This window comes from Pyrgilauda ruficollis, unplaced genomic scaffold (genome assembly GCF_017590135.1).
Source record: "Pyrgilauda ruficollis isolate IOZ18807 unplaced genomic scaffold, ASM1759013v1 scaffold369, whole genome shotgun sequence".
NCBI lineage: Eukaryota > Metazoa > Chordata > Aves > Passeriformes > Passeridae > Pyrgilauda > Pyrgilauda ruficollis.
The window spans coordinates 1-27,329 of record NW_024525145.1 but is presented as its reverse complement, the minus strand read 5'-3'; the positions used below and the strand labels follow the sequence as shown (position 1 = coordinate 27,329).

At 47.2% G+C, this 27,329-nt stretch overlaps 3 protein-coding genes across 3 annotated transcripts; all 3 read right to left on the bottom strand.

Moving 5' to 3' along the window:
* Positions 1-1,257: 1,257 nt before the first annotated feature.
* Positions 1,258-12,826, bottom strand: LOC121358017 (multimerin-1-like). Its single transcript, XM_041475855.1, has 5 exons — positions 12,789-12,826; positions 12,351-12,571; positions 9,575-9,964; positions 3,770-3,916; positions 1,258-2,628 (listed from the first exon to the last, which is right to left on the bottom strand). The coding sequence occupies exons 1-5, from the start codon at positions 12,824-12,826 to the stop codon at positions 2,207-2,209; spliced, it is 1,218 nt and encodes a 405-aa protein (XP_041331789.1). The 3' UTR covers positions 1,258-2,206.
* A 446-nt stretch (positions 12,827-13,272) lies between these two features.
* Positions 13,273-16,435, bottom strand: LOC121358020 (E3 ubiquitin-protein ligase RNF213-like). The gene is made up of 7 exons (XM_041475857.1): positions 16,260-16,435; positions 15,944-16,145; positions 15,783-15,860; positions 15,294-15,491; positions 14,937-15,026; positions 14,651-14,829; positions 13,273-14,083 (listed from the first exon to the last, which is right to left on the bottom strand). Exons 1-7 carry the CDS (start codon positions 16,394-16,396, stop codon positions 13,930-13,932), a joined length of 1,038 nt encoding a protein of 345 aa, XP_041331791.1. The 5' UTR covers positions 16,397-16,435; the 3' UTR covers positions 13,273-13,929.
* Positions 16,436-16,655: 220 nt separating this feature from the next.
* On the bottom strand, positions 16,656-26,767 carry LOC121358021 (E3 ubiquitin-protein ligase RNF213-like; the record flags this gene model as incomplete). The annotated part of the gene is made up of 21 exons (XM_041475859.1): positions 16,656-16,672; positions 16,728-16,811; positions 17,361-17,493; positions 17,695-17,946; positions 18,235-18,326; positions 19,065-19,245; positions 19,559-19,718; positions 20,052-20,146; positions 20,465-20,499; positions 21,063-21,144; positions 21,767-22,009; positions 22,263-22,367; positions 22,619-22,747; positions 23,041-23,231; positions 23,868-24,078; positions 24,547-24,661; positions 25,316-25,418; positions 25,514-25,680; positions 26,017-26,196; positions 26,441-26,541; positions 26,647-26,767. Coding segments are annotated over 21 exons (2,797 nt in total), but the record flags the coding sequence as incomplete, so codon positions are not given.
* Positions 26,768-27,329: the final 562 nt, after the last annotated feature.

The window sequence follows — 27,329 nt, the reverse complement described above, 5'->3', positions numbered from 1 at the left end:
TACTTCTAATAGGGAAATTAGTCTACTAAGTGTTACTCATACATACGTGGTGATAATCAGAATTCTTACTTTACCCCAATGAATCTGTTGTTTTGTGAGAGGAGAAAAAAAAAAGGGGAAGAGAAGAGGAAAGAAAACCAGTACAATGACACTGAAATTATCTGATTGCTGGGGGAAAATAGTGCCTGTGAAAATGAGGAGCCAGCTTGAAGGATGTAGAGGGAAGGGCTGCAAGGGCAAATAAAGTCACATTAAAACAGAGACGCAGACTCTGGTGGGTCATTTTAATTTCATCTTGAGAGTAATTTTCATGCCATTTAGCCGTAACCACAGCAGGAATAAAGAGGACTAAGCACATTAAAATGACAACGCCATACAAGGAGGGAGTGTGGCTTGTGTTCATTATATTTGATAACATTCAGTGATGCAGTAGGCTGAGTTAGTGCCATATCAAAGATTTGAGTGTTTATTGAAAAAATGCAGTATGCAGAAGAGAAAGGTCTGTAGCACGCTCATTCAGGGTCCATGGTACATTAAGAACCCCTTAATCACAGAGAAGAAAGGAGTTCTGGCCTCAGAAAAACCTCAAAAAAAAAAAAAAAGTGTGTTTGGATTGAGAACTTTCATGAATTCTTAACTGCTGTCCTTAACCACAAGCCACGATAAGATGCCCCCTGAAGCTGGAGGGATGCTCGTGAGTGCTGCACATTTCTGTAGTTCAGGCAGCCAGCACCCAGAGGCACATGCCCATGGACACACTCCAGCACCACGGCATCTGGAGAGGAGTGCTCAATTCTCTTTGGAACAACAAAAGGTACACTTATGCATCTGAGGGGAGATATTGTGGATTCTCTTATCCACATACAGCATGGCAGGAATTCAGTAATTTCTTGGATATTCATCTTAAGATCTTGTAAGGTACATGAAATAATACTAAGAAGAGACTTGAACGTGCCCATGTGTTTTCAAGAAAAGTTCCTGATGGTGGAAAACAATTCAGGGAGCTCCAAAACATGCTGTGCTTCAACAGATGGGCACAGATCATAGTTAGATTTTTCCAGCTTTTCAGAAAAGGGAGTGAGACAAACACAGAGACACAGAAAAACCTGGTCAAAGATCATTAACAAGGGCAATAACCAAACAAACAAACCTGGCCAGTCACACCAGGGGATAGGATATCAAGAAACTTGGCAGCCTGGGACTTTGCAAAGAATAAGAGTAAAAAGCTGATGGTTTGTTTTTTCAGGCAGTCAGGCATCAATTAAAAATATTTCTTTATTGGATTGGTGCTTGAAAAATCACATGCAGACTGAAGTTAATTTCATCTTGCTTCAGTAGTTAGTGAATATAATGCAGAAACAAACAATATAATAGATTTATAGAACTCAAACTCAGAAAATACTTTGGTTATATAATTTAATCTTGTGTACTTTATAGGTCAAATGCTAAAATCTGTGTGAAGGCAATCTAACAATGTTTGCTTATAACATATCACCCAAACAACATCCAGCTGTGGTTTAAATATTTCAGGTAGCAGAGAGAATCCACCAAATCCATTATGGTGTTTATCCTATGACTAATGTAAATGCTAAAAATACCTTATTTCTAATCTGAATGCATTCCTCTGGGGGTTTTTTGCTGCCACATCCAAAAAAGCCCAGTTTATCAGCATACTGGTTACATTTCAAAAAAATCATGAATCAATTAAATACTGCCATATCAAAGTATGCAGTGAATAATTGTAGGCAAAATGAAGAAGAAATATCTTTTTTTCCAAACAGAATATATACACACGACTATCAATTGATAGAATGGGCTAAGCAGTAACCCAGCATCTGCGTCATCAAAATCTATCCATCACTTTTGATTTGCAGTCAGGGTGTAAAGAAATGATCAAATTGAGCTTTCTCTTGAGAAGTGAGTCTCAGCAATTTCGTCTAAGTATGTCTATGCAATGTAGCAGCAGAACAGCATTAGATTTGTGCTTCCCAGTCATATTAATATGAGGAAGATGCCTTGTTTTCCCCCATCTCCAACCTGTGGACTCCTTGGGGTTGTGCACATGGCTACAACCAAAGAACATCTTGGAGGATCAGCCACTACCTTGGGAAGCTTAGTGCCCTTAAAGAAGCAAAGTATTTAAATGCAAAGCTAAATTCACCTGCAGGTTGCTTCATCTGACTAACAGCTCCCATTTAGGACTGACTTAGGTACGATACAACAAGTAACCACTGAATGTAGTTACAGGTGGATACTTGGCTGGTATTGAGCCAGTTGCCAGTCTGAGCCAGACTTCCTGACCGTAATTTAACTCTAATAAAGCATTTCCAGTAATTACTCTGTCGGTGTACTTGCTGTTATTAATATTTTCAGCCTGGAACGTGAGTTTGTCTATTCCATCAATGACCAGATAGCCAGAGGCACGGGGGCTGAATGATTCAATGGTGTATTCAAAAACATAGACCCCCAGGTATGGAACATGGAACTTCCCAGTTGCTGGGGCAAATGAGGCACCGTAGTTGACGTCCAGATTGTTAAATCTGATGGGTCCTGGAGTTGTCATTCCATATGTATGAGAAGCAAAAAAAGCCACCATAGGTGCATATCTGTAGGATCCTTTTGAGAAATCTGGAAAGGAATAAAGAAAAATTTTGAGTGATGTTACATTGTAGAAAGGCAACTTGGACCAGCCAGAAGACCAAATGCAGATTTTCTGATGTCACATCATCCTGTGGATGACAGAACTTGAGCAACTGAAGCACAATATTCCTGCATAAGCACATCTTTTTTATATTGTATAAAAAGTAATTTTCTTCACAATTAGTGCTAGGTGTATCCACCAGAGAAAAATTTAGCAACAACAAGGGAACTTGATGTTTGTCTGTACTATGTTATCATTAAGGGAGCTTTCTTTCCATCTTACACCCCCCCTCCTAGTTTTCCCACTCCAGGATCTCTTTCATTGTTCATGTAAGTGAGCTGAAGCCAAGAATTTCAGCACAAATCTTAGAGAAACAGCAAGGAGGTTTAGCATTCATGATGCTAAATGAGGGGATAAAAGTATATGGGTTTCTCTTCAAGCTGAGCCTGTACACTATCATTCCCTGCTCCTGTACAAATTATTTCATTCACTATTCATATGCTGTCATGAGTAAAAATCAGCCAAATGACTGCTGAAAGAAGCATAAAATTCACATTCCATGTGGCCTGCGTGTAAATTATTTATCGTATTTATTATGCTGAATAAGTATAATTTTCACTTTTTTTCCCTTTTGGAATCTTTCAAGGGGCTGCATCCTTTGTTGATGAAAGCCAGAGGAAGGCCTAAAATGACTCCTTGAGGGCACAGTCCCACACCTTCTGGTAGCTATTGGTATTTATGGAGCATTTATGGCTGCATTGAATATTTCCCAGTGATTTTGTGATTTCACCTCCCCCTTCAAAATCCATGACGTTGTGTTCAAATACATCTACTGCCCACCCTCCCACTCTGCCCATTTCATCAGGGAGCTTTCCAGCTATTATCACAGGTCCCAAACCAATTTAATCCCATCATCTGGTCACATTAAGAAAAGAGATCACGAGTCACCCGTGGGTGAGTCACCCGTGGGGATTGATGTCTTCAGCACCAAAACACAGGACTCTGCTGCTTGAGTTGTCACTCATTAAAGTGAAACGTGAGACCTCTGACCAGCAAATGCTCTGTAATTAGGCCCTGGGGCAGCGGCCTGCACTGATCCTGTGTTGCACTGCTAAATTCTGTACTTGCCAACACTCAGGGAGTTGTCGTTCAGCAGCTTCACACTGCAGTTGACTCCTCCAAAGGGGTGGCGACAGGCGCAGACAAAACTCTGTCTGTCATTGACACAGGTTCCTCCATTCTGGCACGGGGAGCTGGCACACGCTGAAAACTGCCCTGCGAAAGAGAGGAGCAAAAGCAACAGCCTCAGCTGTAACGTCACAGCAGTCATACCGCCTACGTATGAGGTATTTTGGAAAGGCTCTGTGGCAATCCACAATTTCTGCTGAAGTTCTCCATGAGCAGTTCCTGTCCAACCTCCCTCTCTGCCTGAACACAGCATTCCCTCAGCTATCCTCCAAGATACTCAAGATGACCTGTAAATTCTGAGCTCTGCTGGTCTCAGAGGGTCAGGTACATGCAGTAAGAAAGAAGAACCTCCAAAGAAGTTAGATCAGGCTGTTCTTTCTGGACTGAGCCATTTTATCCTTGGGTGTATCAATGGAAAAGTCAGCATAAACATTCACAGCTTGGACTGTTTCCTCCATGACATTTTTCACCCAGACACGAGACAAACACTGCAGGAGAGCCAGGCTCCTGGTAACGAAAGGTCCTAAATGCTATCCCAGCCACTTCAAGTACTTGTCCGAAGTCCCTAATTCCAGTATATCTAGCAAGGTTGTTGTAGAAGCTTTGGATTCCAAGCAAAAAAATTACACTAAACAGGTGGCTTTGCAGAGCGCCCTCACTGAGAATGTCCTTGCTTCTGTTGCCAATTATGTATGAGCTGGCCAAATTACACTCAGCCAATACAGAGAAATCTGTCAGGCCAGTGCTGCTGAGCTCTGAGACAGTAATTACTGAGTGTAACTGAATAATGTGTTGTCATAGCAATGTTTTGGGGGGAGAAAACTCAGGTCACATTAAAAAAATAAATATTGCTATGAAAAATTCTGAACATAAAGCATTCCCAAACCATGCATTTTTGCTTTCTCTTGGTTTGGTCAAATAAAAGTCATATATTTTAGAAAACAACCCTTTTTTTTTGCCAGGAATTACCAGCAGAACTCTGGAAAGAGAACTCCACAGAGTCCTCTTATGGTAAATCTAGGCTGGTAGGTCACAACTGAAAAAGTCTTGCACAAAAGCATCTAGTTATTGCCAGGAAAATGCTGACCTGGATTTCACATAGATATTTCAGTCATTCCAGTGTTATCTTCGTTTTCCCTACCAGATATTTCACAGACTGCTGCATTAAGGCAAACTGTTTCTGTGTGATATTTTAGTTCAGTGAGCAGAATGCTGAGGCACATCACACAGTGACACTTGAATTTGCTCTGATATAGCATATGGATTTATAAACATAACAGCCATTCTTTTCACAGAAAATAATGTCTATTCTGTAACGCCTGAAATAAAGCAATTTAGGACTGTCATGACTGAGGTCACAGCACAGGCAACTGGACATGAGAAAATAATGGTTTGCTTCTCAGATAACAGTTTGCTACATCCTTCATTGAAGCTATTTTTCACCCACATTTACCAAGCACCCACAACATTTCGCTGATATTTACCAAGTGTCAAAGGAAAGCAGAAAAGGAAGGAAAACAGCTGATTGTGCCGACTGTATCATACTCCCAAAATACAAAAGCTTCCTGTAAGAACACAGCAGTCTCTCTGCTAATTGGCCTCTACTTATCATTATCAAGAAGTAAACCCAAGAAACAGGAAAAAGATCACTAAAAGGAAATGATAATGAGATTGAGACTAGCATTTTGGAAGTCTGCTGTGGGGTGATTCTGCCCGAATTTAACCTTGGAGTTAATTCAAACTCAGACATAGCTTTATCCACATTAAATTAACCCTCCCTGTGAGACATGGCTTAACAGCAACTGGGAAGCTCCTCCATTTGCTAGAATAAGAGAAGTTGTGTGGGGTTTGAGTCAAATTACGATTTTCAGAGCAAGAGGCAAATTCTGCAGATCTCCACTGTGCCAATAATCTCCATGTAACTATGCTACATAGCATATTTCTGCTGGCATTTTGGCCTGAGGCTGCTCCTCTGCCCTGTATTTTCTCTTTTCTCACAGAAGAGTGTCCTGAGACACTATGTCTGAATTATCTCCTTGGAGTAAAGATACCAGAGGGTTCAGACTAGGAACACATCTCGTACTAAAACAAACATTTTATTGTTAATTAATGTTTCACAACTTAGTAGTGTAGATGAGTAAAAGAGAGAGACTATAAATTAAAGGCTTAAATTGTCACTATTACTAGCGGAGAATAAAATGTAGTTGCTAATTACACTTGGTATAGCAGTAATGAGAAGAGCCAGTTAATGCTCAGTTTTGCTGCTCTTTGGGAAGGCAGACAGCCAGAAGCTCTTTTGGGAAATAGACTGCCAGTGCTGTGCAAACAAGTCTCAAACAAATAATGAAGCTCTGTCAGTATCTACCGGGTTTTTTTTTAGAAGCAAAACAAATATTCAACAATTTAATGGCCTCCTTATGGAAAAGATTGACTCCAGCAGTTCAGCTTGGAAATTCTTCTGACCAGGAGGTAACCTAAAAACATATTCTCAGTATTCAGTTATCAGTACCTGCTTCTCAGGAAGCCCTAGGAGACTGGAAGAGCCTGGGTATCTGCTAAACCACCCTGCTCACACAGGGTCAAACTGGTTGCCTGCCTATAGTAATTAATCACCCCTGTTTTAGCACCCTCAGGCTGACAGCAGGCAAAAAGCAAGGAGGAGAGGGCTGTGCCCTCCAGTTTTGGGTGGGGTGGAGTGTCAGGGCCAATGTGCTAATTGGACACCAGCAACTCTGTTTCTCTGTTAAGCAGAGACATCTGATAATTCCTGTGTGATGATTTTAGATTCACCAAATTAAAAAGAACACAACAGCTTCATCAACCCATTAGTCTAAAGAGCAAATATGCAAATTTGAAGTGTGTGTCACCAAGCTGAACTGGAATAACCATCTAATTTGTGCAATTAAAACACAGGATGGAAAACATTTGAATAGGTTAATTTCACTTGAAATTGAGGCCTGAATGATAAAGCAACAATGGAAGCTTGCATTTCTGTTAGGAGTTAGAAATCTTGTGAAAACAAAATCAGAAATAAAACACAGAAAGTGAGAATGAATTGAAATTACCTCTCACACAGGTGTACTGTTTTAAATGCATGAATACAACACAGCTTGACTCTCAGTTATTCATGTTGATGGGAGGGTGGCATAATCTGAATGAAACAAAACCCACAACCAATACAAGACATGCAACAAGAGAGTACACTCACATTTGGAAAGCACAGCAGTCTCTAGATTCCCTAGGGAGCAGCACTAACAGCAACAGGAAAATGGGAACTGAGCTAAACTGCCCTCACACTGCAACACTCATTTCTGCAGGAGAACAGTGCATTGGAAAGTAGGACCAGTCACAACCCAAAACTAAGACTAATTAACAGTTACTGTGTATGTATATATGCATATTTAAAAATATATGTTTTAATGTAATCTCCTTTTAGATATTGAAGCTGTCTTAAGATAATCACTTTTTTATGCACCCTGGGTTGCTGTTACAGTCAGTGTCAGTCAAGTGTTGGTGCTTTCACCCCTCACACATGTATTGTAGCCTCTACTTGACATAGAACTTTTCTTAAGTTTATTCCACCATATGGGAAGTCTGCAAAGTTTTATGTCCCTGCGTATGCAATGCAAACTCATATTGTTTTCTTCTGATTTCAACTAATTATTTTAGAAAGTATTACCTCAGAGTCAAATCCTGAACACATTACAGCCAGTTAAACCCCTAATCTGTTAGAGTAGGTTCAAATTGAACATTTTGGAGTCAATGAAAATTGTCATTCACTTCTCTCTAGATTTTTTTTTCAGTTGAAAAAGTCAATCTAAGATTAAATACATTTTATAATTAGCCAATTATGCCTTAGAGTTTCTTCTAGAAATTTTAGTAAAGGGAGCATAAATCTCTGGTGGTGTCCTAAACTTGCAAGAAAAAGCTTTCATGGAGAAGTAAAATCCACCCAGGCACAAGATGGATAATTGTTATTTAGGGTAATGGTCTTGCTTCTTTAACTTACAGATATGTAATGTATGGCTTTGCTAGGCATGAAATTTGTTAAGTACAAAATCTCCTTACCAATGGAAAAGTCAGCATAAACATTGCTATGTAAAACCTCATATAAAAATAAGGCTTCTCCACATCTGCAAAGAACTGCACTTCCAGCAAGTGAGCATATATCCAATGCTATCAAGCAAGTTATTTGTTAAAATTGAGTACAAATAATAAATGGGAAAGACATTAATGCATCAATATGGAGTGAAAACCAGAGCAGGTGGCATCTTCCTATGCTCCAGGCAGGTAGCACTAGTGATACTTTCCAACAATGTACATTGTGTGTGAAGGATCAAAGACACCTCTCATTTTCTCTTAATTTCCATTTTGAACAAAGATTTTGAATTTCCATCCTGTGCAGTGCCAGTAACAGACATAAACCAAAAAGGACTTGAGGAAGAATTGCAATTCTGAATAGCAAAATATTCAAATTCCTTTGTGCATTTTTAAGTGTGATTGCCTCCTTTCTCTAACTGAAAAGATAACCAAGCACTGAAATCCTTCAGTGGGGATGACTTTCATCAGAAACCAAGCTACTCATGGGATTATGGCTTTAAAAAGGATCCTTTCCATTGATCATTGAGAAATGCTGTCCTTACAACGGGAAGAGATAAAGAATTAAAGTGGAAAGGAAGGAAAAAGGCATGGAAAGGGAAAAGGAAACTGCCCTGGCCTTAGGACATGAACAAGAGTAATAGCTCTTACTATGTCTACATCTGCTGGCAATAAGGACCAAGTATTGGTTTAGAAATGTTCTTAAGTTTAGGAGCATTTTAGAGAAAATATGCAGGTCTGAATCTTCAAAAGTATCTGGACATGACTCTCTTCTTAAGAAATCTTAACTTTAATGTGAATTAGAATCATCTCAGTATTTCGAGTCACTCATCCACTCTTCATTTTCTGTATTGTGCCAGAAATTATATTTCCATAAAACATTATCTTGTGCTTGTGATTTTCACGCATGTATGATTGCAGAAGTCACAGCTCAAGAGTTTGTACTCCTGTGAATTCATTCAAAACTCATTTCACATGATGGCATTTGAATTTAAGTTCAGAAGCAGATCACACTCATGATTTTCTTTTTAAGAATGGCAGCTCCTGCTTAGCTGAGCTGCTCTCCAGGTGGACTGCAGCCAAATTTACTTTATTGGCTGGATTTCTGCTTTTTCAGGAACATATTGCTGTAACTGCACTTCTCCATGAAGTCCTGAAGGAGCCAGCAAAAGCCTCATTACAGTCATTTTTGTTCACTTGCTCCAGGTTTTTGATACCTATCATCCCTGCTGACACTGCAAAGTACTGATGCAACTCCATGTTTCTCTCCCAGCTTGCATACATTTTTTTCTACTGAAATTGTTAATTGAGATGCAGGCATAAAACTCTTGCTCTTTAGGTTTTGTGTAAACTGTCAGTAACTTTTCAAAGGTCAGGTTCTCAGCTGAGTTTATGTGCATGTGTATATATCTTAAACTGATCAGATGGGGACCTATTAAAGAAAGTTAAATTGAGTGCAAAATCTCATAAGCAAAATAAATTCTATTCTAAGCAAGAGGCTAATCTCAGGATCCTCTGAAACACTCTTCACAGCAGTCTTTAGACTTTTTCTTTACTCTCAGTCAAGTTCTGCCACCCAGTTCATCACAATGGTTACACAATCTTTATAAAACATACCTTGATTTTTAGTAGAGTAAAATGCATTACCTGGATCTATTGCATTATCCGTGTTTCTCTGGCTTCGGCTTGCCAGGCTCATGGTGGCATTTCCTGCCACTTTTTTTGCTGGGGAGGGCTTTTTTATCACTGGTTTTGGCTGCTTCTGAAGTTTGGTGATGTTGTTCATTGCATTTACCATGGATATGTCAACATGCTGGGTTAAATTTGTCAAAATAGTCCCTGCTTTTACTTCAAGCAGCGATTCAACGAGCTCCTTGAGGCCTCTCTGCAGCAGGGGGATGTCTGGCTGAGCCAATTTAATTAGCACAGGTATGCTTGCGTTCACTTTCTGGATGTTGTTGTTGGTGGCCTGGCACAGCCCCCAGGCCTCATGAGCAGTCTTGTTCACAAGTGGAATGATGTACCTGATGGAAGCACCTGAAGTGGATTGAAGCACCTGGAAAAAACAAAGGAGAAATGTTATTTCCTGGGCACTGAGAGCACTCCAAGGAGCAAGCAGGGATGCTGGCTCTGGGGGAAGGAGAAATCTCTTTTGGTTCCTCAGTTCTCCCTGTAAGGCTCTTGCTGCATGTGCCTGACCCTGAAGCAGCAGCTTCCCCTGAAACACAGCAGCAGCTCCCCAGCAGTGTGGGACTGGCAGTGCCCTGCACACACCACAGGTTCCCACTGCCACGGGAGGGCTGGCTGCTCCCAGCTCCACATCCCTGCTCCCCAAGGAAAGGGAATGGATGCTCCAGCACAGCTCTCCCGTGCCCCTCCCACCCCAGCAGCTCAGGCTCTGGAGGGAGAACACCTTTCCCAGGACTCTGCAGCCAGAACAGCCCAGCGCAGAGAAGGGAAACACAGCACAGCTGAGGCTGGAGCTGGGGCTCCTCCTGCTGAAGCCTCTGCACAGCTTCCACCAGGACAGGGACCTCTGGGAAGGCCAAGAACCCGGCCACGCACGGGGCAGTGACGGGCACCATGCGGCAACCCTGGCACAGCAGCTGGGGCAGGCACAGACAGCACCCTGCCAGAGAGCCCCTGCATGGTCCAGAGCTCCTCTGCTTCATGCCCGCTGCTCATCCCTCTTATACCCACGGACAGGTCAAAGGAAATGGTCTCAGGCAGCACAAAACAGATTCCTGCCTTGCCCTGCAGATCACAGCAGGAGATTCAGTTCATTAAAATCCCAGCAGACAGCATCAAACTTTATTTCTCTGCTTGTTAGAGGTTTTATAGTGAAAGACAATTTTTTAACACTTTGAAAGCTGGGAAAGAGACAAAAAAATCTTCATTAGTTCAAGTCAAATGACTGTAAGAAGTGAGACCCGTGGCAGGTTTGGAAAAGCTTTCCTATGTCACAGCCCATATAATCAGCTGGTTCCCAGCAAGAGCTCACCCACAGGACTCTGCACTGGGGCACTGCAAACACCTCCATCTGCCCACGGGCACCTGCTCCCCGAATGGGCACAGCGACTCCTCTGGACCCTGGGTGAGTTCCCAGCCATCCCACAAAACTCCTGCAACTGGGAGCTGTTTGCATCACACCTTCCTAAACTTCTGTCTAAATCCTTACAGGTATTTTATGTTTCTCACAGGCAGCTCCTCACAGCACTGACTCCTTCTCAGCACAGCCAACAAAGTCCATCCAGCCTTCTGAACCAGCCAACCTGCTCTTTTACCATACCCCTCCTAACTGGATCCAGCTGTGGCTTATTAAGGCAGGCCTGTTCCTAATTCTTGATAGCACAGCTGTAACTCCTTAGGGGTAAGATTAGCACTATCTCTATTCTCTTCCATTCTATCTATCCACAGGGTTTTTTTCTTTTTTTTTTTCCCAAGGGTTTTTTTTTTTTTTTTTTTTTTTTTTTTTTTTTTTTTTTTTTTTTTTTGCTTTTTTTTGTTTTTGTTTGTTTTTCCTCTGGAACACGCAGTTGGAAGGTTTGCTCAACACACACAGAATCACGGACTGGCACGGAATGGTTTGGTCGGGAGTGACCTCAAAGCCCATCCCATTCCACACCCCTGCCACAGGCAGGGATACCGTCCACTGTCCCAGGCTGCTCCAAGCCGCGTCTAGCCTGTCCCGGGACACTTTAACTTATGGTAAATTTTCTATAGGTGTGTTTATGGTTTTTTTTTTTTTTTTTTTTTTTTGGTGGGTTTTTTTTGTCTGTGGGGGTGTTTTTGGGGGGGTGTTGCCATCTTGTTGCAAAGGTTTTATGCCTTCTTGGTGATTTCTCACAGGCAGCTCCTCACAGCACTGACTCCTTCTCAGCACAGCCAACAAAGTCCATCCAGCCTTCTGAACCAGCCAACCTGCTCTTTTACCATACCCCTCCTAACTGGGTCCAGCTGTGGCTTATTAAGGCAGGCCTGTTCCTAATTCTTGATAGCACAGCTGTAACTCCTTAGGGGTAAGATTAGCACTATCTCTATTCTCTTCCATTCTATCTATCCACAGGGTTTTTTTTGTTGTTGTTTTTTTTTTTGTTTTTTTTTTTTTTTTTTTTTTTTTTTTTTTTTTTTTTTTTTTTTTTTTTTGCTTTTTTTTGTTTTTGTTTGTTTTTCCTCTGGAACACGCAGTTGGAAGGTTTGCTCAACACACACAGAATCACGGACTGGCACGGAATGGTTTGGTCGGGAGTGACCTCAAAGCCCATCCCATTCCACACCCCTGCCACAGGCAGGGATACCGTCCACTGTCCCAGGCTGCTCCAAGCCGCGTCTAGCCTGTCCCGGGACACTTCCAGGGTTCCAGGGGCAGCCGCTGCTCCTCTGGGCATCCTGTGCCTCTCAGTGAAGCATTCCTCCCCAGTACCCCACCTGCCGCTGCCCCACAGCCCCGCGGCCGGGCACGGCCGGGCCGGGGGTTCCTCGAGAGCCGGGTAGCTGAGCACAACCAGGGAGGCACGGCTCTCGTCCCCCTTGATGCAGGATAAATCCACACCTCCCACTCTCTGCAGCCCGGAGAACTGCGGGTCCTTCTCCCATTCCTCGGTATCCTGCTCCCCCACGATGGCCCTCAGCCGAGCCTGGTTCCTGCGGGACCGCCGCGCTCAGAGCGGGGCCGCTCTGGGGAGGCGCCTGCCCGAGCCCCCGTCCCGAACTGCGCCGCGTTCGCTCCCTGAGGAGCTCCCAGACCCCAACCGGGGGAGGGACCACCGCCGGCTCTTGCCGAGGGCGCCCATGCATGCCTTGTGGGGACGCGGTGCCGGGCAGCCCCGAGCGCGGCCGGGCCCAGCCCGAGCCCCGCTACCGCTCCCAGCGGAGCCGCCGGACGGGGTAGGCGGCCATGGCGGCGCTGGGCCCGCCCGTCCCGCAGCGCCGGCGTTCCCCGGAAGGCGCGGCCGTTCCGCGCCGGCCACACCGAGCCCGGCACGAATCCCGGCACCGATCGCGGGAGGAGCCGGGAGCAGCCGCGGGAGCTGAATGAGTTTATTGGGAAGGGGAGGGGGAGAACCCGGCTGGGACAAGGCGGGCCGGGCTGAAGGCAGCGAAGGAGCCGCTGCCCTCGGGCTCCTTGTGCGGGTCCCGCCGCAGCGGGGGCGCTGGGCAGGAGCCGGTTCTACAGCCAGCGCAGAAAGGCAGGCTGGAAAACATCAACCCTACCCCAGCACGAGGGCACCATGATTTGTAAAAAACGTCCTTCATGCTCCTCCAGTGGCTCTGGAACTGTGCTATTTCACACTCCTCCTCTATCACCAGCCGGAGTCTATGTACTAATCACGAACTAGGACTGCTAGGAACGTGCCTTGAGCCGTTTTATTTTCCAGCATTGGTCTCATTACATGGTTATGGCAATGGGAAGATGCCATCAGCTCACATCCCAGGCAGCAGACCAAGAACTTAATGTTACAACTTACTTTTTAAGTTTTTTGACCAATCGCACAAAGCAAAAGCATGCTGACAGTAGCATCGAATCACTACAGGCACACGCACCTCCGGTTAAAACAACACTTGCTTATTTAGAATACAATACCTGTTTGTAAGCCTTAAAACATAGCGCACAGAGCTCCATTATTAAGCTTAGAACCTTCTAATATCTCGCTAGATATACTTTTCTGCAGCTTAGGGAGTTCTTGTGGACAAGCGTTAATACACAGACCATTGTTCCATTTGTCCTTACTTTTCATGTAATTTTTCTGCTGACATTTTATGGCTACTGCTTAGCTCTAATCACAGTTCTCCTGTCTCTGAGGCCTGCCTTTTGCAGCTTTCCCAAAACCCTCTGATTTTATAGATTCCCACACTCCTCCTCCACAGCCACTCTCCTCTTCACATCAGGTGTAAAAACAACAACCCCAAACCCACAGAACAACCAACAAGCCCCAAACAAATGCCCCGAGTTCCAGAAGCCCTGACATGGGTGTTGTGGCATTCCCTGGCAGGGTTCTGTCCTAACTGTCCCTGTGCTCCCTCTTGAAGACAGCAGCTGCTTTCCAGGTATCAGCAGCATGAGACAGAAGAATCTCATCTGGGAATGTGTCTTCCAGCTCCGCAGCTAATTCAGAGTCTTTGGCATCAAGGTAAGGCACGAGTGATTCTTTCAGGCTGGAAGACAGAGCAGAATGGCATTAACAGCAGGGGTACAGCATACCTCAAGTGCCACAATATGAGTGCACTGCAGCACCCAAAATACTCAATACACAACTGAACAGGGGGGTGTGTGTGTGTAGTGGGAAGGTTAAACAGCCAGGTGGAGCCACAGAGGCCAGCAAGGGGAGGCTGCAGGGCACACCTGAGCTCTAGGGCTGAGCAGTGCCTGTGCAGAGCTGTGTGCCTATCCTTGAAGGCTGGCCTTGAGCACCATGGAGATTTTTTCCAGTCTTAATGCGTTTGTGATTCTGTTACTATTTTATCCAAGTGCCTGCAGAAGTGCTGGTGTTTGTGCCCTGGACAGCAGCTCCTGGAGTGTTCCAGCAGTATCTCCAAGAGAGCCCGTGTGAGATGGAAGTGACACTTGCCAGAAATGGGTATGGATATTCCTAATGCTGCTGCCTGGGCTGTGTCCCCCAGGACATGCATGTGCCAAGGGAGTGTTCCCACTGTGTGCATACTCAGAGGCAGAGAAGCTTCAGTAAACAACAACTGTGGTGGCTTTGGGTGTGTAATTCCTACCTCCACGTGGGTTTGAATTCTTCCACAGCTTGGACACTTCTCAGCTTCAGGATGATCATTTCGTGGAGCTCCTGCAGGAAGTTTTCCAGCCTGGAGTGGACCAGGAAGGTGTGCAAGAGCTTGACAAGCTCTGGGGTGAGCTGTTCTGTGTAGCCAGGACTGACATCTGCAAAAGGATCCTAAAAATGCAGTGAGGGAAGAAAAAACCCAAAGACACATTTGAACAGCTGCAGGCAGAGCAGAGCAGAGCAAAGGAGGTCACACAGAGGTGCTGGGGATGCCATACCCTGCCGAGGCGTAGCAGCTGCTCAGATTTGTGGGCACAAAGGAGCTGCCACAGGGCCATGCTGTGCCTGAGCTGGCACCGTCTGAGGGCCTGGAAGAGAAGGATGTGAGGGATGTCCTTGGAGCCTGTCCCCAGCCTGCCCTGCCCAGGAGTGCTCAGCACAGAGCTCATCCAGCCCCTTGGACTGGGTGGACCTCATCTGCCTCTCGCCCTTCCCCATCTGCCCTGAGTAAGCCAGTTTTTGATACCACAATAGGCAGTGGGAAAGTGAGAGGGCTCTGTCACACAGGCTGGATTTAGCATAAACCAGGGCAGATTTTACCCCACAGGAATCTGAGCTTTGCCCTCAGGACTCACCTGCAGCACATGAGGGTTTGTCTGATCCCCCATCTGCAGAACTTGCTCAATGTACTCAGTCAGCAGCATGTCAGCATTCTCACCAGCAATGGCCAGGAAGCCCAGGGTAATCTCAGTGAGGGACAGAGCATCACACACATCACTGTAGGACTGCAGCTCCCCACTGATCATGTTCATCACAGAACTGGGCAGAGCACTCTGAAAACCACAAAGTCACAATTAATATTGTTTTAGAGCCATTCCTTTTTCTGTTCCAATTGCTCAAGTCAAGGAAGACAACAGAAGCCCAGATTTAGGAAACTGAAGTGCTGAACTATCTCCCTTTCTCTTTGTAAGTCCTGACTGACAGCACAAGGCCAGCTTGCGCGTACCCAAGGCATGCTGAGAAATCAGCAGACAAGCCTTTGGATGGACAAGGCAAGGCACAGAAAACCCTTGGAAAAGCAGGGATTTCATGCTTGCCCTGCTTCCTGCAGTGCAGAAACCCACCTGCTCCAGCTTGTTCTTGACATCACTGAACAGCTGCTCATAGTTCCTGTCATGTCTGTACACCAGGGTGGGGATTCCCTGTCAGGAGAGAAACCCATGGATGTGAAGCCTGGAATGCTGCTCCCAGTGCCCTCCTGGCTTCACAGTCCTGCCCCTCCTACCGTTAGCGTGATGAGTGGCTTCCCCTGCAGGAACTTGCTGATCACTTGCTGCTGGATCCTCTCCAGATCAAAGTCCTGCAAGGTCTCCCCTCCCTTCTCCATGCTGTACTGGCAGTTGGACAGGATCAGAGGGATCAGGTCCCTCTCCACCTCGTAACTGATCAGGTGCAGGTCGGCCACTTCCGAGGGGCTGACCAGGTACCTACAGGGAGTAAAGGGCCTGTGTTCAGAGAGAGACGCCTCTGTGGAGCAGGGAAAACTGCCTGAGAGGGAGCAGGGGATGCAGCAGAGCCCAAGGAGCAGAGCAGCAGCACACCTGTCATCCTCCTTGGTGTCTCTGGTGACAGAGTATATGAAGTCGTTGTGCAGCCCAATGAGGTAACTGGCCAGTGCCGTGGAGCACAGCCCCAGCCCCTGCCGCCGTGGCAGCAGCACCTCCAGCCTGTTGTCCATGCTCAGCTCAGCATCACAGTAGCTTTTAGGCAGCTTGATTTCCCCTGAAATACAGACAGCAGTGTTTGAGGAGGCCCAGAGCCAGCCCAGGCTGAGCCAGGGCAGGAGGAGGTACAAAGCTGAGAAAAGCCACGGGCTCAGGATTAGAGACAAGCACGAAAGGGGACAAGTTCAGGTAAGAATACTACAACAGGGAAACAAATCTCTCCCCTTCTTAAAATTCAATGGCCAAGCCCAGTTTTGAGGATATGCCTCAGCATCAGTGATGGGAGGAACCTGAATTCAGAACAAGAAGCAGTGGAGGAGCAGGGCTGGGAAAGAAGCTGCTCACCATTGGTGTCCAGGGAGCTTCTCAGCTTGTTCCAGACAGACAGAAACACATTCACTCTCCTCTCTAACAGCTCCCTCATCACACCTGAGAAACAACAGAAAGATAAATCCATCAAACACCTTTTCCTGGTGAAACTTTCCAACGCAGGGATCTTCAGAGCACACCACTGAACTCCAGGCAACTGCTCCAACTGCTCAAGAGACTAAACAGACGCCAAACACCTTTCTAAAGGTATCAAATGGAGTCATCTGCTCAGTTTGTTATTTTCCATTATTGTCTGCTCCTGGCCCAGGCCACAAGGATGGATTGGCCCTTGGTCTAATTCCACATGACCTTTATGTACTTCCCCATAAGTACTTAAAAACATTAGTAATTGCTCTTTAGGCAAGCCCTGTTCTAGGGCTGAGCTTAAAATGCCAAAAGAACCACTGCTGCACTGCACAGAGCTCCCACCCCTCATAAAAAATCTCCTGTACCTAATTCCCTTTAAAGACATCTGGTAACTTTTCCAACCCTATTCAAGTCTCCAGTTCATTCTGGTGAGAATTAAAAGGAAAAGGAGAGTTTTCCCCTTCACAAGACAATCCAGCATTTTCTGTTTCATTAATTACAACTTTGGCAGAGTCTCCTCACCTGAGTGGGTTTCCCTGAGGAATTCCCCAATGGAGCAGTCTTTGATCTCTGCTGTGTTCTGGAATTGCCTCACCAAATCTTTCTGCAGAGCCAGAATCTCTGGGAGGAATTTCACCAGCCTCAGCTCACTTTCCTGGAAGAGGAATGGGAACCTGTGGGTAAGGCTATGCTCGGACAAACCAGTTGGGAATACTTTTATGGCATTGCTTCTTAAATGTTTAAAAGACAACAATATCTTCCATGTTTATTCTCAAGATCATAGCAAGTACTGAGATAATCCAAACATGGTTTAGTCCTGGGCAATCCCAGGCTCTCACCCCTGTGCCAGCCCCACCTTCTGCAGGAACTTCCAGAGGAGAGGGACGGTGTCCTTGGCATTCTTCTGCTGCACAACGTGGCTCAGGTTCTCCACTGAAACCTTCCTGCGGCAGCTCCACATCTTGGAATGGTGGATGTGGCTGTCCCCTGGCAGCCGGGACAGGAATGCAGCTGGGTCCCCATACACTATTTTCACTATGGGGTTGGAAAAGATTCTCTCATCCTCTTGTATCCGTTGGTTTAACTTCAGAAGCTTTTTATCCAAATCCTGCATTTAAAAAATAATAAGTTATTAGATGCTGTGAAATACCTTCAAAAGAGCTAAGCCATTTCTACTTTTCCAGCTATACAAATTCATCCCAGAACAACTCCAGTCTCAGGCTCCCATTTCCCCAGGTAGAATAAAGATGGCTAATCCTTAACCTGCAGCTGTGCCATGAATGGGCTGGCTTTAGGAACAGCCAGATGAAAAGTGTAGCACACATATTACAACACATCAGATTTCCAGTGGATTTTGAACGGCTCAGCTACTGACTCTGTATAGCAGATTTCTCACCTCCAATTCAGGAACAATAATTGTGTTTGCAACAATTTCTTCCCAATTGTTTCTCTCCTCCTTGGTGGACAGACTCTCAAACCGCACCAGCCCTGCAACAGGAATATTTCACCTCTTAAATCTGCAATATTTTAGTGAAAAGAAAGCACAGATTCACAGGTGCTAGAAGTTAACTGAGTATCTTGGTCCAGCTGGAGAGGGACACCCAAAGATCACACAGTGATCCAGGTTTCCAGGAGCTTCATGTGAATGATGGGGACATTTACACAACTCCTTCATAACCCCAGAAATACCGAACAGATCGTCCAAGCTCAGACCATGTCCAATGACAGACTGAAGCTTGGAATACTGACTGGTGCTGTTCCACACTCCAAATATGGGCTATTTACACATTAATGCCTCTGTGCCACAGTGACTCCAGACCCTACCATGAACCCCACTGTGCCATCCCTCTTCTCCCAAAGAGCTTCTGGGAGTCATTGAGAGGCAGCACAGAATAGGGACTGCACAACGAGCTGCTGTGCTGGGAAGCAGCCCTGCTCAGGAGCTGCAAGCTCTGCCCATCTGTCATGAAGTTGTTTTGTCAATAATTCATTTTCAGAGTTATCGACTGCACCAAACCTTGCAAACCTCACGTACTTGACTGAAAGAAGCAAGCAGACGAAAATTCTTCCCTCCCTACAGTAAGAAATAAGCTTCAAACTCTCTATTTTTCTCTTCAGCTCAGCTGCTCATGTTTAGGGGTGAAGGGGTTTATCAGCAAGGTGGCTGCATGGCCACAGCTCTTCAACCACAGCCCCAGGTGTGACAGGGCAGGTGGCTTTTCTTACGGTGGCCTTGCTGCTGCTGGGGGGCCTGCAGGAAGCTGCTGAGCACCAGGTGCAGGATGTTGATAGTGTCATCCACACTCTTCCCCAGACTCCTGGTCAGCTGTGCCAAGTCCTCCTGAATGTGCTGCTTCAGGAAGCTCATCACATCATTCACTGTTGGCTTGATCATCCTTCCCAGGGACTAAAGACAACAAAGGCAAGAGTTGAGCACAGCCAAAAACATCCAGGGAAGCACAAAGCACACAGAGCTCTGTCCTGCCAGGCACCCCCACCTGTGGGATTCCTGCCACCTGCGCCCATCAAGGCAGGCCTGGGTGGATGTGCCTGCATGGAAGTGCAGGAATTAACCAAAATCCCCAAAGACCCAAGGGAATTTGGGTCTTGCATCCTGACAGACTGCCCTGGTCACTTGGCACTACGATGAAAAGGACCAGCAGCATACAAAGGTTCCCCTACATTTTGTGTGATCACTTAGAAGCATTTCTGGAAGATACCTGAGGGTCTCTGGAGGCTCCCAGCAGCATGGACAGGTGGGTGAGCAAACGGAGCAGCACAAAGACTGTGGAGGACATGCCCCTGTCAGATATTCCCAGTGTCCTTCTGTGCTCAACATCTGCAAGGATGTGGCCAGTTTGAGTTCTGTCTTGATGACTCCTGTAGGAAAGTGCATATGTTTTTTTTTTTACCTAGACAAAAACCACACAAGACATCTCTGATACCCAGCAATGCCTTTTTGACCCATAATGTCTTTGAACACCATAAAAGCTGCCAATTCAAAGTGCCACAGGGGAGTGAAGGCTTCCAGTCAGTTTTGTGCACAGAAAAGCAAATTTCTTTGGTTTTGCTGCCTGATTACTCTTGCTTGGACATCTCTTTCTTACAACTTCCAGAGAGCAGCATGAAGTGGTTGGTACCTCTGGCCTTTGAGGGCACCACAGGCAAGTCCCACATCATTTAGCTCTGCAAAGGCCATGCAGCAAAGCCCACCTGGACAGACGGAAGCCCTCCACGGGCTTGTGGTTTCTGCCTCCAATGGGGACGTGGCATTCAGGACAGCGGCTCTTTTCCATGGGGCGCCCACACTGGGAAAAGCAACAGGAGAACACTGAATTCCAGAGCAACAGCTTCTCCAGCAGAGAAAGGGAATGAAACAAAAATCCAACCTCTAAATGGTTAATTCAAACCCTGCTACAAACTGGGCCTCTGCCTGATGTTTCCCAATCTGTGGTATGAATGCTGGGGGTATGCTAAATTTTACATTACAATGATAAAATGATCAATAATATTGAGTTTAGAAGTGGAACTCTGTGCATCAGAACATTAAAACCAGCAAATAAAATAAAACAGTTTGTTGTTGAAAACTTTATCTGCTTAAATACCCACCAGTCCCAAATTCTTACCTCTCCCACAGTGCAGGGGTGGCCATTGGCACATTCTGTGAAGAGAGAATCAAACAGGACAGTATTCTCAGACAGATTTATACAGCCCCTGTTATTCCCCTTCCTATGGACCATCATCCTGGAGCAGGAAATATGATTCAAGATCTAATCAGAAGCCCTGACTATCCCAAAGCCCAAAGGACTGACAGGCCCGTGCAGGAAGCCAAGGAATTTTTCAGTGTTGCTTCTCCTTGAGAAACAAGGAATCAAAGCTGGACAGATTCTACTGCTGAGGGCAGGAATGGTCTCACCCCCCATTCCCTGCTGCAGGAAGGTCCAGCTGTGGGAAGCAGAGACAAAGCTGGCCAGTAAGGTGGCAGAGTTCTCCTCTCACACCAGGTTCATGTTGCCTTTGTGCCCTCTCATGCTCTGTGGACAGCTGCAGGCTGAAGACTAAACAGCACTGGATGTCCTTTGGTGCATCACCCACACAAACTGTCTACAAATCTGGATTTACAACAGATAACTTATACTGAGGAGTGTGTTTGTCCTCACATTTGGAACAGTTTCACTCTCCAAACTCAAGGAATTCCTTCCCCAGCCAGCCAGCAGCACTCACCATACCAGTGCAGATCACGTATTTCCTCCCAGGTCCTTGCCTGAGCCATGATGTCCTCGGGCATCGTGGGCAGAAAGGAGTGCTGAGGAGGGAAAGAGGAAAGCAGTCACAAATGGATCTGGGAAACAGCTCTGTCCTGTAGCAGTCACTCACTGGTTCTCTGTTCACACTGGGGAACAAGAAACATCTGAGAGCAGAGGTCAAGCAGGTGATGCAGATGCAGATTTTCAAATTCACCTTTGAAAATCCACTCTTAGAACTGTCAGTATTGTTAAGACTTGCATGTGCACTCTCCAGACATCCTGCAGTGCATTGCTGATGCACCCTGGTGCATACCAGCGCGTTCCCTTCCACCTTGGGTAGCCAGAAATAGCAGAGCAGCAGCTCTCTCCCCCTGACCAAGAAGCCAGAGCTCTCTGAGCAGGCAGGTCAGCACAGTGGGAGCTGCCAGCTGCTCTCAGCCTTGCTCATCCAAATATCAGCAAAGATATTTAAAGCTTCATCCTGCTCAGGATGGAGAGGTGCCTTGAAAAGATACCAGGCCAGAGCCTGGTAGTGTGCTAATTAACCCCAAAAGCACTGAAATAATTCCCCCCAGTGTTTCACAGCTCAACCAGTGAGTTGGAGCTGTTGAGAAAGAGGATCCAGCAGACACAGGCAAGATCCAAGGATGAGCTGAGTGCATGTGAGCTCCGTGCCCTCACCTGCATGGTGCGTGGCTGGAAGGCCAGGTTCCTGAGGGGCTGCAGGACAGGGCTGTGCCCACAGAGCAGCACAGCAGCCATGTGCACAGCCATCTCCAGCAGGGCTCTCTGCTGGCTGCGGCCCTGCGGCTCCACAGCCAGCCCAGGCAGGGTGTTCTTCACCAGGGCAACTGCGAAGCGCTGCAGCTCGGGGGAATTCAGCACTCGGGAGCGCTGGATGAATTCAGTCATCACCTTTGTTTGCTGAAAGCACAGATTGGAAGGAGTTAAAGCCATCAGAATACTGCCCCCACCCAAAGAGCACTGGCAGTTGCTTCCCATACTGGGTTACCCTGCTCCCAAAACCTCCACAGCCTGCTCAGCTCCGGGCCATCACCCTGGCTGGGGCACAGGAACCGAAACTCCTCCACCACTGATTCAGATTCCCTTCCTCCTTACCCATGAAGCAGGTTTGGCACAAGCTGCCAAAGGGGGTGTGCTGCTTGGGATGTCCTACCTGCTTCTTGGGATGAAGGCTTGGATTCCCATACAGAGCAGTGACCTCTCGGAAGATAGCCAGGAGCAGATAGGCAGATTTCAGAGCTGGGGAGCTGCTGGAGGCCTGGGAAGAACCAAAGATGTGGCTGGAAACAGGCCAGAGCTGCCCCAGCTACAGTGATGGGATGTGCAGGTGGGAAAGTAAAGAAAACGTGCTTGAGCACAAGCCCCAGTGACCTTCCAGCAGCAGCCCCCCAGGTGCTGGGAACAGACACTGCCCAGAGGGACACAGCAGAGCTGGGGCCATGCAAACCCAGCAGGGACCTGGAGGGAGGACAGGGCCCAGCAGGGGTCTGAGGGAGCACTGGGCTGTACCTCCTGAGCTTCGAGCAGCCCCTGGGCTGTGCCCTCCATCATGGCTCGTCCCACGGCGTCGCGCAGGGCCCGGTACCGCTCCCCACACACCAGGTACTGGTCGATGTGGTTGGACTGGCTGTGCTGGACCTGCCAAGGGAACAGCCATGCACAGCACTGGGGACAACCACCCAGCTGGAGGTGGCATAATCTCCTCTTCCTCCCAAGCACTGTGGCATTTCAGGCTCCCCAGAGCAGCAGCAGCAGGCATGGTGCTGCCAGGAGAGACTCCATTCATCCGAGAGCCAGGACAAGCCACCTCCCAACCACTGCCACGCTGGCCCAATGCCAAGGGACACACAACAGTAGGAACACCCCAAAGCAGCACAAAGTGAAGGCAAAGAGGAGACCAGAACCATCACCAGGAGGTGCCTCTTGTCTACCTGCTGCAGAATTTCTGCTGGGAACACCCAACTGAACTGTGGCTCTGTGACCAACTTCTGAGCAAATTCCATCCCGTGCTGGCTGGCAATCCTCCTGACCAGGTACACAAGGTGCCAGTCGTTCCTGGCAAGGCTGCAGAACTTCTCCACATTCTTTAGGTAAGACTGCTTCTCCTTCATCTGCTCTGGCCCTGGAGGGCAAAAAAGAGATTAAGACAAAGAGGCAAAAGCACATCCCACCCTGTAAAACTTTTCTGTCTGCCCCAGCTGTAGCACCAAGTCCATTTATTAGTACTGTGTTATTACACAGAAGAACTTCAGAGCCCTCCCTTCCTCGGGTGTTGTCTGGAGCATATCCTCAGCCAGATTTCAGACAATGAGTAATTTCTTTGACACGGAAGATATAAACTCATCATTATAAACTCCTAATCCCTTCTAGCTCTGCAAAGGTCTCATTCATAAAAAACAATAACCCTTACAGCAGTGCTGGGTCTCAAGCAGCATTTATGCTTTAAGGTTCAATTTAGTGGGCTCTAAATAAATTTCATTGTTAGCAACAGGAGGATAAAATAAATCTCCTTCCACAGGTGTTAACTGCTATGTAACTACACTGGGGTCACCAGCACAGCCTTTCTACCAGTTTACAGAGCACTTCTAACACATGGTACAGGGGACAGACACTGACTGACACCCCCAAGGAAAAAAGGGAGTTGCTGCTCTCCTTCTTGGCCATGCACCAAAACAGGTCCTAGCAGAGCACTGGGCACTGCCTGTGTCCAGCCCACCTGCCCTGCATGCAGCATTTCCAGCAGAGCAATCAGACTCACTCTTGGGCTGCTGCAGGTCGAAGATGAGCTCTGCAGCCCTGCTCAGGCACAGGCGCACCTCGGCCACGGCCTGCAGGTATTCCACAGAGGCTTCCTGGGGAGCCCTGCTGCTGCTGGCTGGCAGGTAGTTCTCTGGAAAGGCTCTGTCCTCGGGCAGACTGTTTCCATGCCCACATCCCACACTGTCCTCTAACTTCTCACACATGGAATCCTATAGAGAGGTCGGAACACTGGTGAGTGGCAGAGCAACTTCACCCAGCCACCCCTGTGTCCCCAGGGCACCCAGCCTGCCACAAGCACAGCAAACCATCCCTGAGCCCCCAAACCATCCCTAACCCTCCAGCCCACCCTGCCACAAGAACAGCAAACCAACCCTGACTCTTCAGCCCACCCTGCCACAAGCACAGCAAACCATCCCTGACCCTCCAAACCATCCCTGCACCCTTCCAAACCACTGCCATTGCCCCCTCATCCTAAACCTCTGCCATGTCACCAAACACCATTTTTAGGATGTGCCCCAGCTGTCCTACACTCCCAAGGCTTGGAGCTGAGCTAGAGTCAGGAGCAGACTGTGAATGACAGACATTCCATGTTCCAGGATGCCAAACTCTACCTGTCTGTCCCTTAGCAAGAACACGAATGGTGATTTTAACTACAAAGTCACTTGCCCAGCTCTTACCTCCAAGCAGTTGACAAAAAGCAAGTAGAGCTCTTTTTTATCATTTTCCTCTAGGAGCCTGCTGTGCTCCACTTGGGACAGGTAATGCTGCACATAATCTTTCACTTCATTGAAGCTACAGGAGAGAGAGAGAGACCCCCTGACACAGCTGCCATACTGACAGGACTGCCCCTGCTCTAAATCACAGCAGAGCTTCCAGAGCTGGCTGTGTTACAGGTGGGGTCACTCTGGATCCAGCTGCAAGATGGAAAAGCTCTTGTAATTTTTTGCAGGTGACATTTGGGAATGAGCCAGGCTTTGATCACCACCAGTGCTCAATGAGCACTTCCAGGGAAAAAGGCATCTGCTTCAGGAGGTGGTCACACCTGAGAAAGGGCTTTTGTGCCCTGCCTGCACAGGGAGGTTGGGAGGGCTGTGGGAATGGGGAGGTCTGTGGAGCAGACATAAGATCAGTTTAAATCCTGATTAAATCTCCATGAATGAGGAGTTTTGCTTTACTGACCTTGATGACAGCAACTACTCAGTGACCTTGCAGAACCCAGGCATCCATCCTCAGCACAGGGTTAGTGAGGGACAGCCAGGTAAACCTTGCACAGGCTGCTCACACTGCACCACAAGCCCCATGCAAGCCAGCCAAGCTGCACGACTAATACAAAGGGATTCAGATTCAACGAAACTCAGGGAGGTGAGGAGAACAATGGGATGGGTTTGATGAGGAACAGAGCTGAACCTGGCCCTGGCTTAACCTCCCTCAGCTGAATGTGGTCACCTGTACTTCAGGAGCAGCTTCAGCATCACAGAGCGGATGATGGGAGTTTCATCCACCTCATCATTAAATGGGGACAGGAATTTTGTGTAGACAGCAGGGTCATCTGTGGAGACAAGGGAAGGACAGGTTTGGCAGTTGACAGAAGGTGGTGACAGATCCAGCTCTATACGACTGAGTGTCAGGGTGAAGGGAGCTCACTTGGGTCTTTCGAAACTGTTCCTCTGCGAGCAAACAGCAGATCCAGGAGGCTCTGGATCACCTTTGGCTCAGGGGGCTTGTTGTCCTTGAAGCACATGGTGGTGACCATGTCAATGAAGAAATTATTGCACCTCTGCTGGAACAGGGCCTTCTTTGCTATGGCAGCTCTGGGAGGGGCAAAAGCAAACACAGAACCTCTTAAACCACAGAGGAATCGAGCACACACAGGCAAAAGTCACCCAAGGGAGATACTTTTCAACCTTCCCAATGAGATGATCCTTGAGGTCCCTTCCAACCCAAACCATTCTATGATTTGCATGTTTTTACAGAGGCCAAGGCAGCTTTCCCCTTTTTTTCAAACAACAGAACAGACAGGATCTGTCCAGTTCAGAGGGATGAAGTTCACCCTCCACTCTGCTTGTGTTGACCACCTCAGAGTTGAGAATTTCCTCACAAAGCCTCCCTACCCAACGCTCCCACGCTGGAGAGGGTAGCTGGAGTACCTGAGCTCCTCAGAGACAGTTAACTCCACATCCTCCACAGCAACCCTGCAGTAGGGACAGTACATCTGTGCTGGCACCAGCCACAGGCTGATGCACTTGTGGCAGAACACGTGGTTGCAGGGCAGGCAGGTGGGGTCCTTTGGCTCTTGCAGGCAGATGGGACACAGCTCCAGACCATGCCTGGAATCCAGAAACAGCAATGAGTACAGCTGCTTCTGTGCTGCCTTCCCCAAAAGCCTTGAACAAGACGTCCAGCTGCAGCTAGACCAAGAACTGGCTCACTGCTCAGCTCAGGGTGCAGAACCAAGCAGGGTCATTGCTCTTCCCTTGGCTTTCACTGCACCCCATGCAGCACTGCCACAAGTGTGCTAGCAACACAGGCAATGTCCCTGCTGGCCCCTGCAGCCTGCTCCAGTGTCAGTACCTGTACAGCCTGCTGCTGACCTCATCCTTGCATTTGCGCAGCACTGTCAGCACCAAAGAAAAGGTTGGATAAGACTTCATGTCTGAATTGTACTGGAAACACTGCAGAGGGAAAGAACAAGGCCCAGTGACTCAGCTGCAACACCTGAGATGAGAATTCCCATGGTCAGCTCAAGAAGGAAAAGGTGAAATGGCAGCTTTGCTCACCTCAGCAAGAAGCAAAGTGTATTTTCTCACTAAATCCTCAAATTCTGGCATGATGGAGTGGATGCCCAACAGGATGTGTTCCACGAAAAGTGCCATGGCAAACACACAGCTCCAGCAGGCCCTGGGGGGGACAGCAAGATGGCACCACAGCAGGAATGGCAACCAGGGCAGCCAGGGGCTCACTGCTACTCCTGCTCCCCTCCACATCACTCCTGCACTTATCACTTGCTTTGTCCTTTGGCTTTCCAGAGAGGTTTTTGTAAAGGACAGAACATTCCAGCACTTCCCCCAGGGGCTCAAGGGCCTGGCCTGGAGGCAGCACTGCAGCAGGACCAGCAGCACTGCACATACTTTCTCACACCTCTAACTTCTAGCTCAAAAAGTTTTTAAAATACCGATTAGCTGCACTTTCTTCACTTCAAATAAACTAAACAAGGTCTGTGAGAAACTGGGGTAGCGCTCTGGGCTTTCTTCCAAAACACAAGAGGCAGTGAAATTCCTCATCTCTTGAGTCCTTATGCACAGAGGATGAAGTGGGGAGACACTGCTGGTTAACAGGAACCTGAAGAGAGTTTTAAATAACCCCTGAACCCAGATGGAATGCACCAGATGATACTGCCAAATTTAGAGAGAGAATCTGCAGGAGATGAGGGGAAAAAAATGTGGTTCTTGCTGCTTGGTAT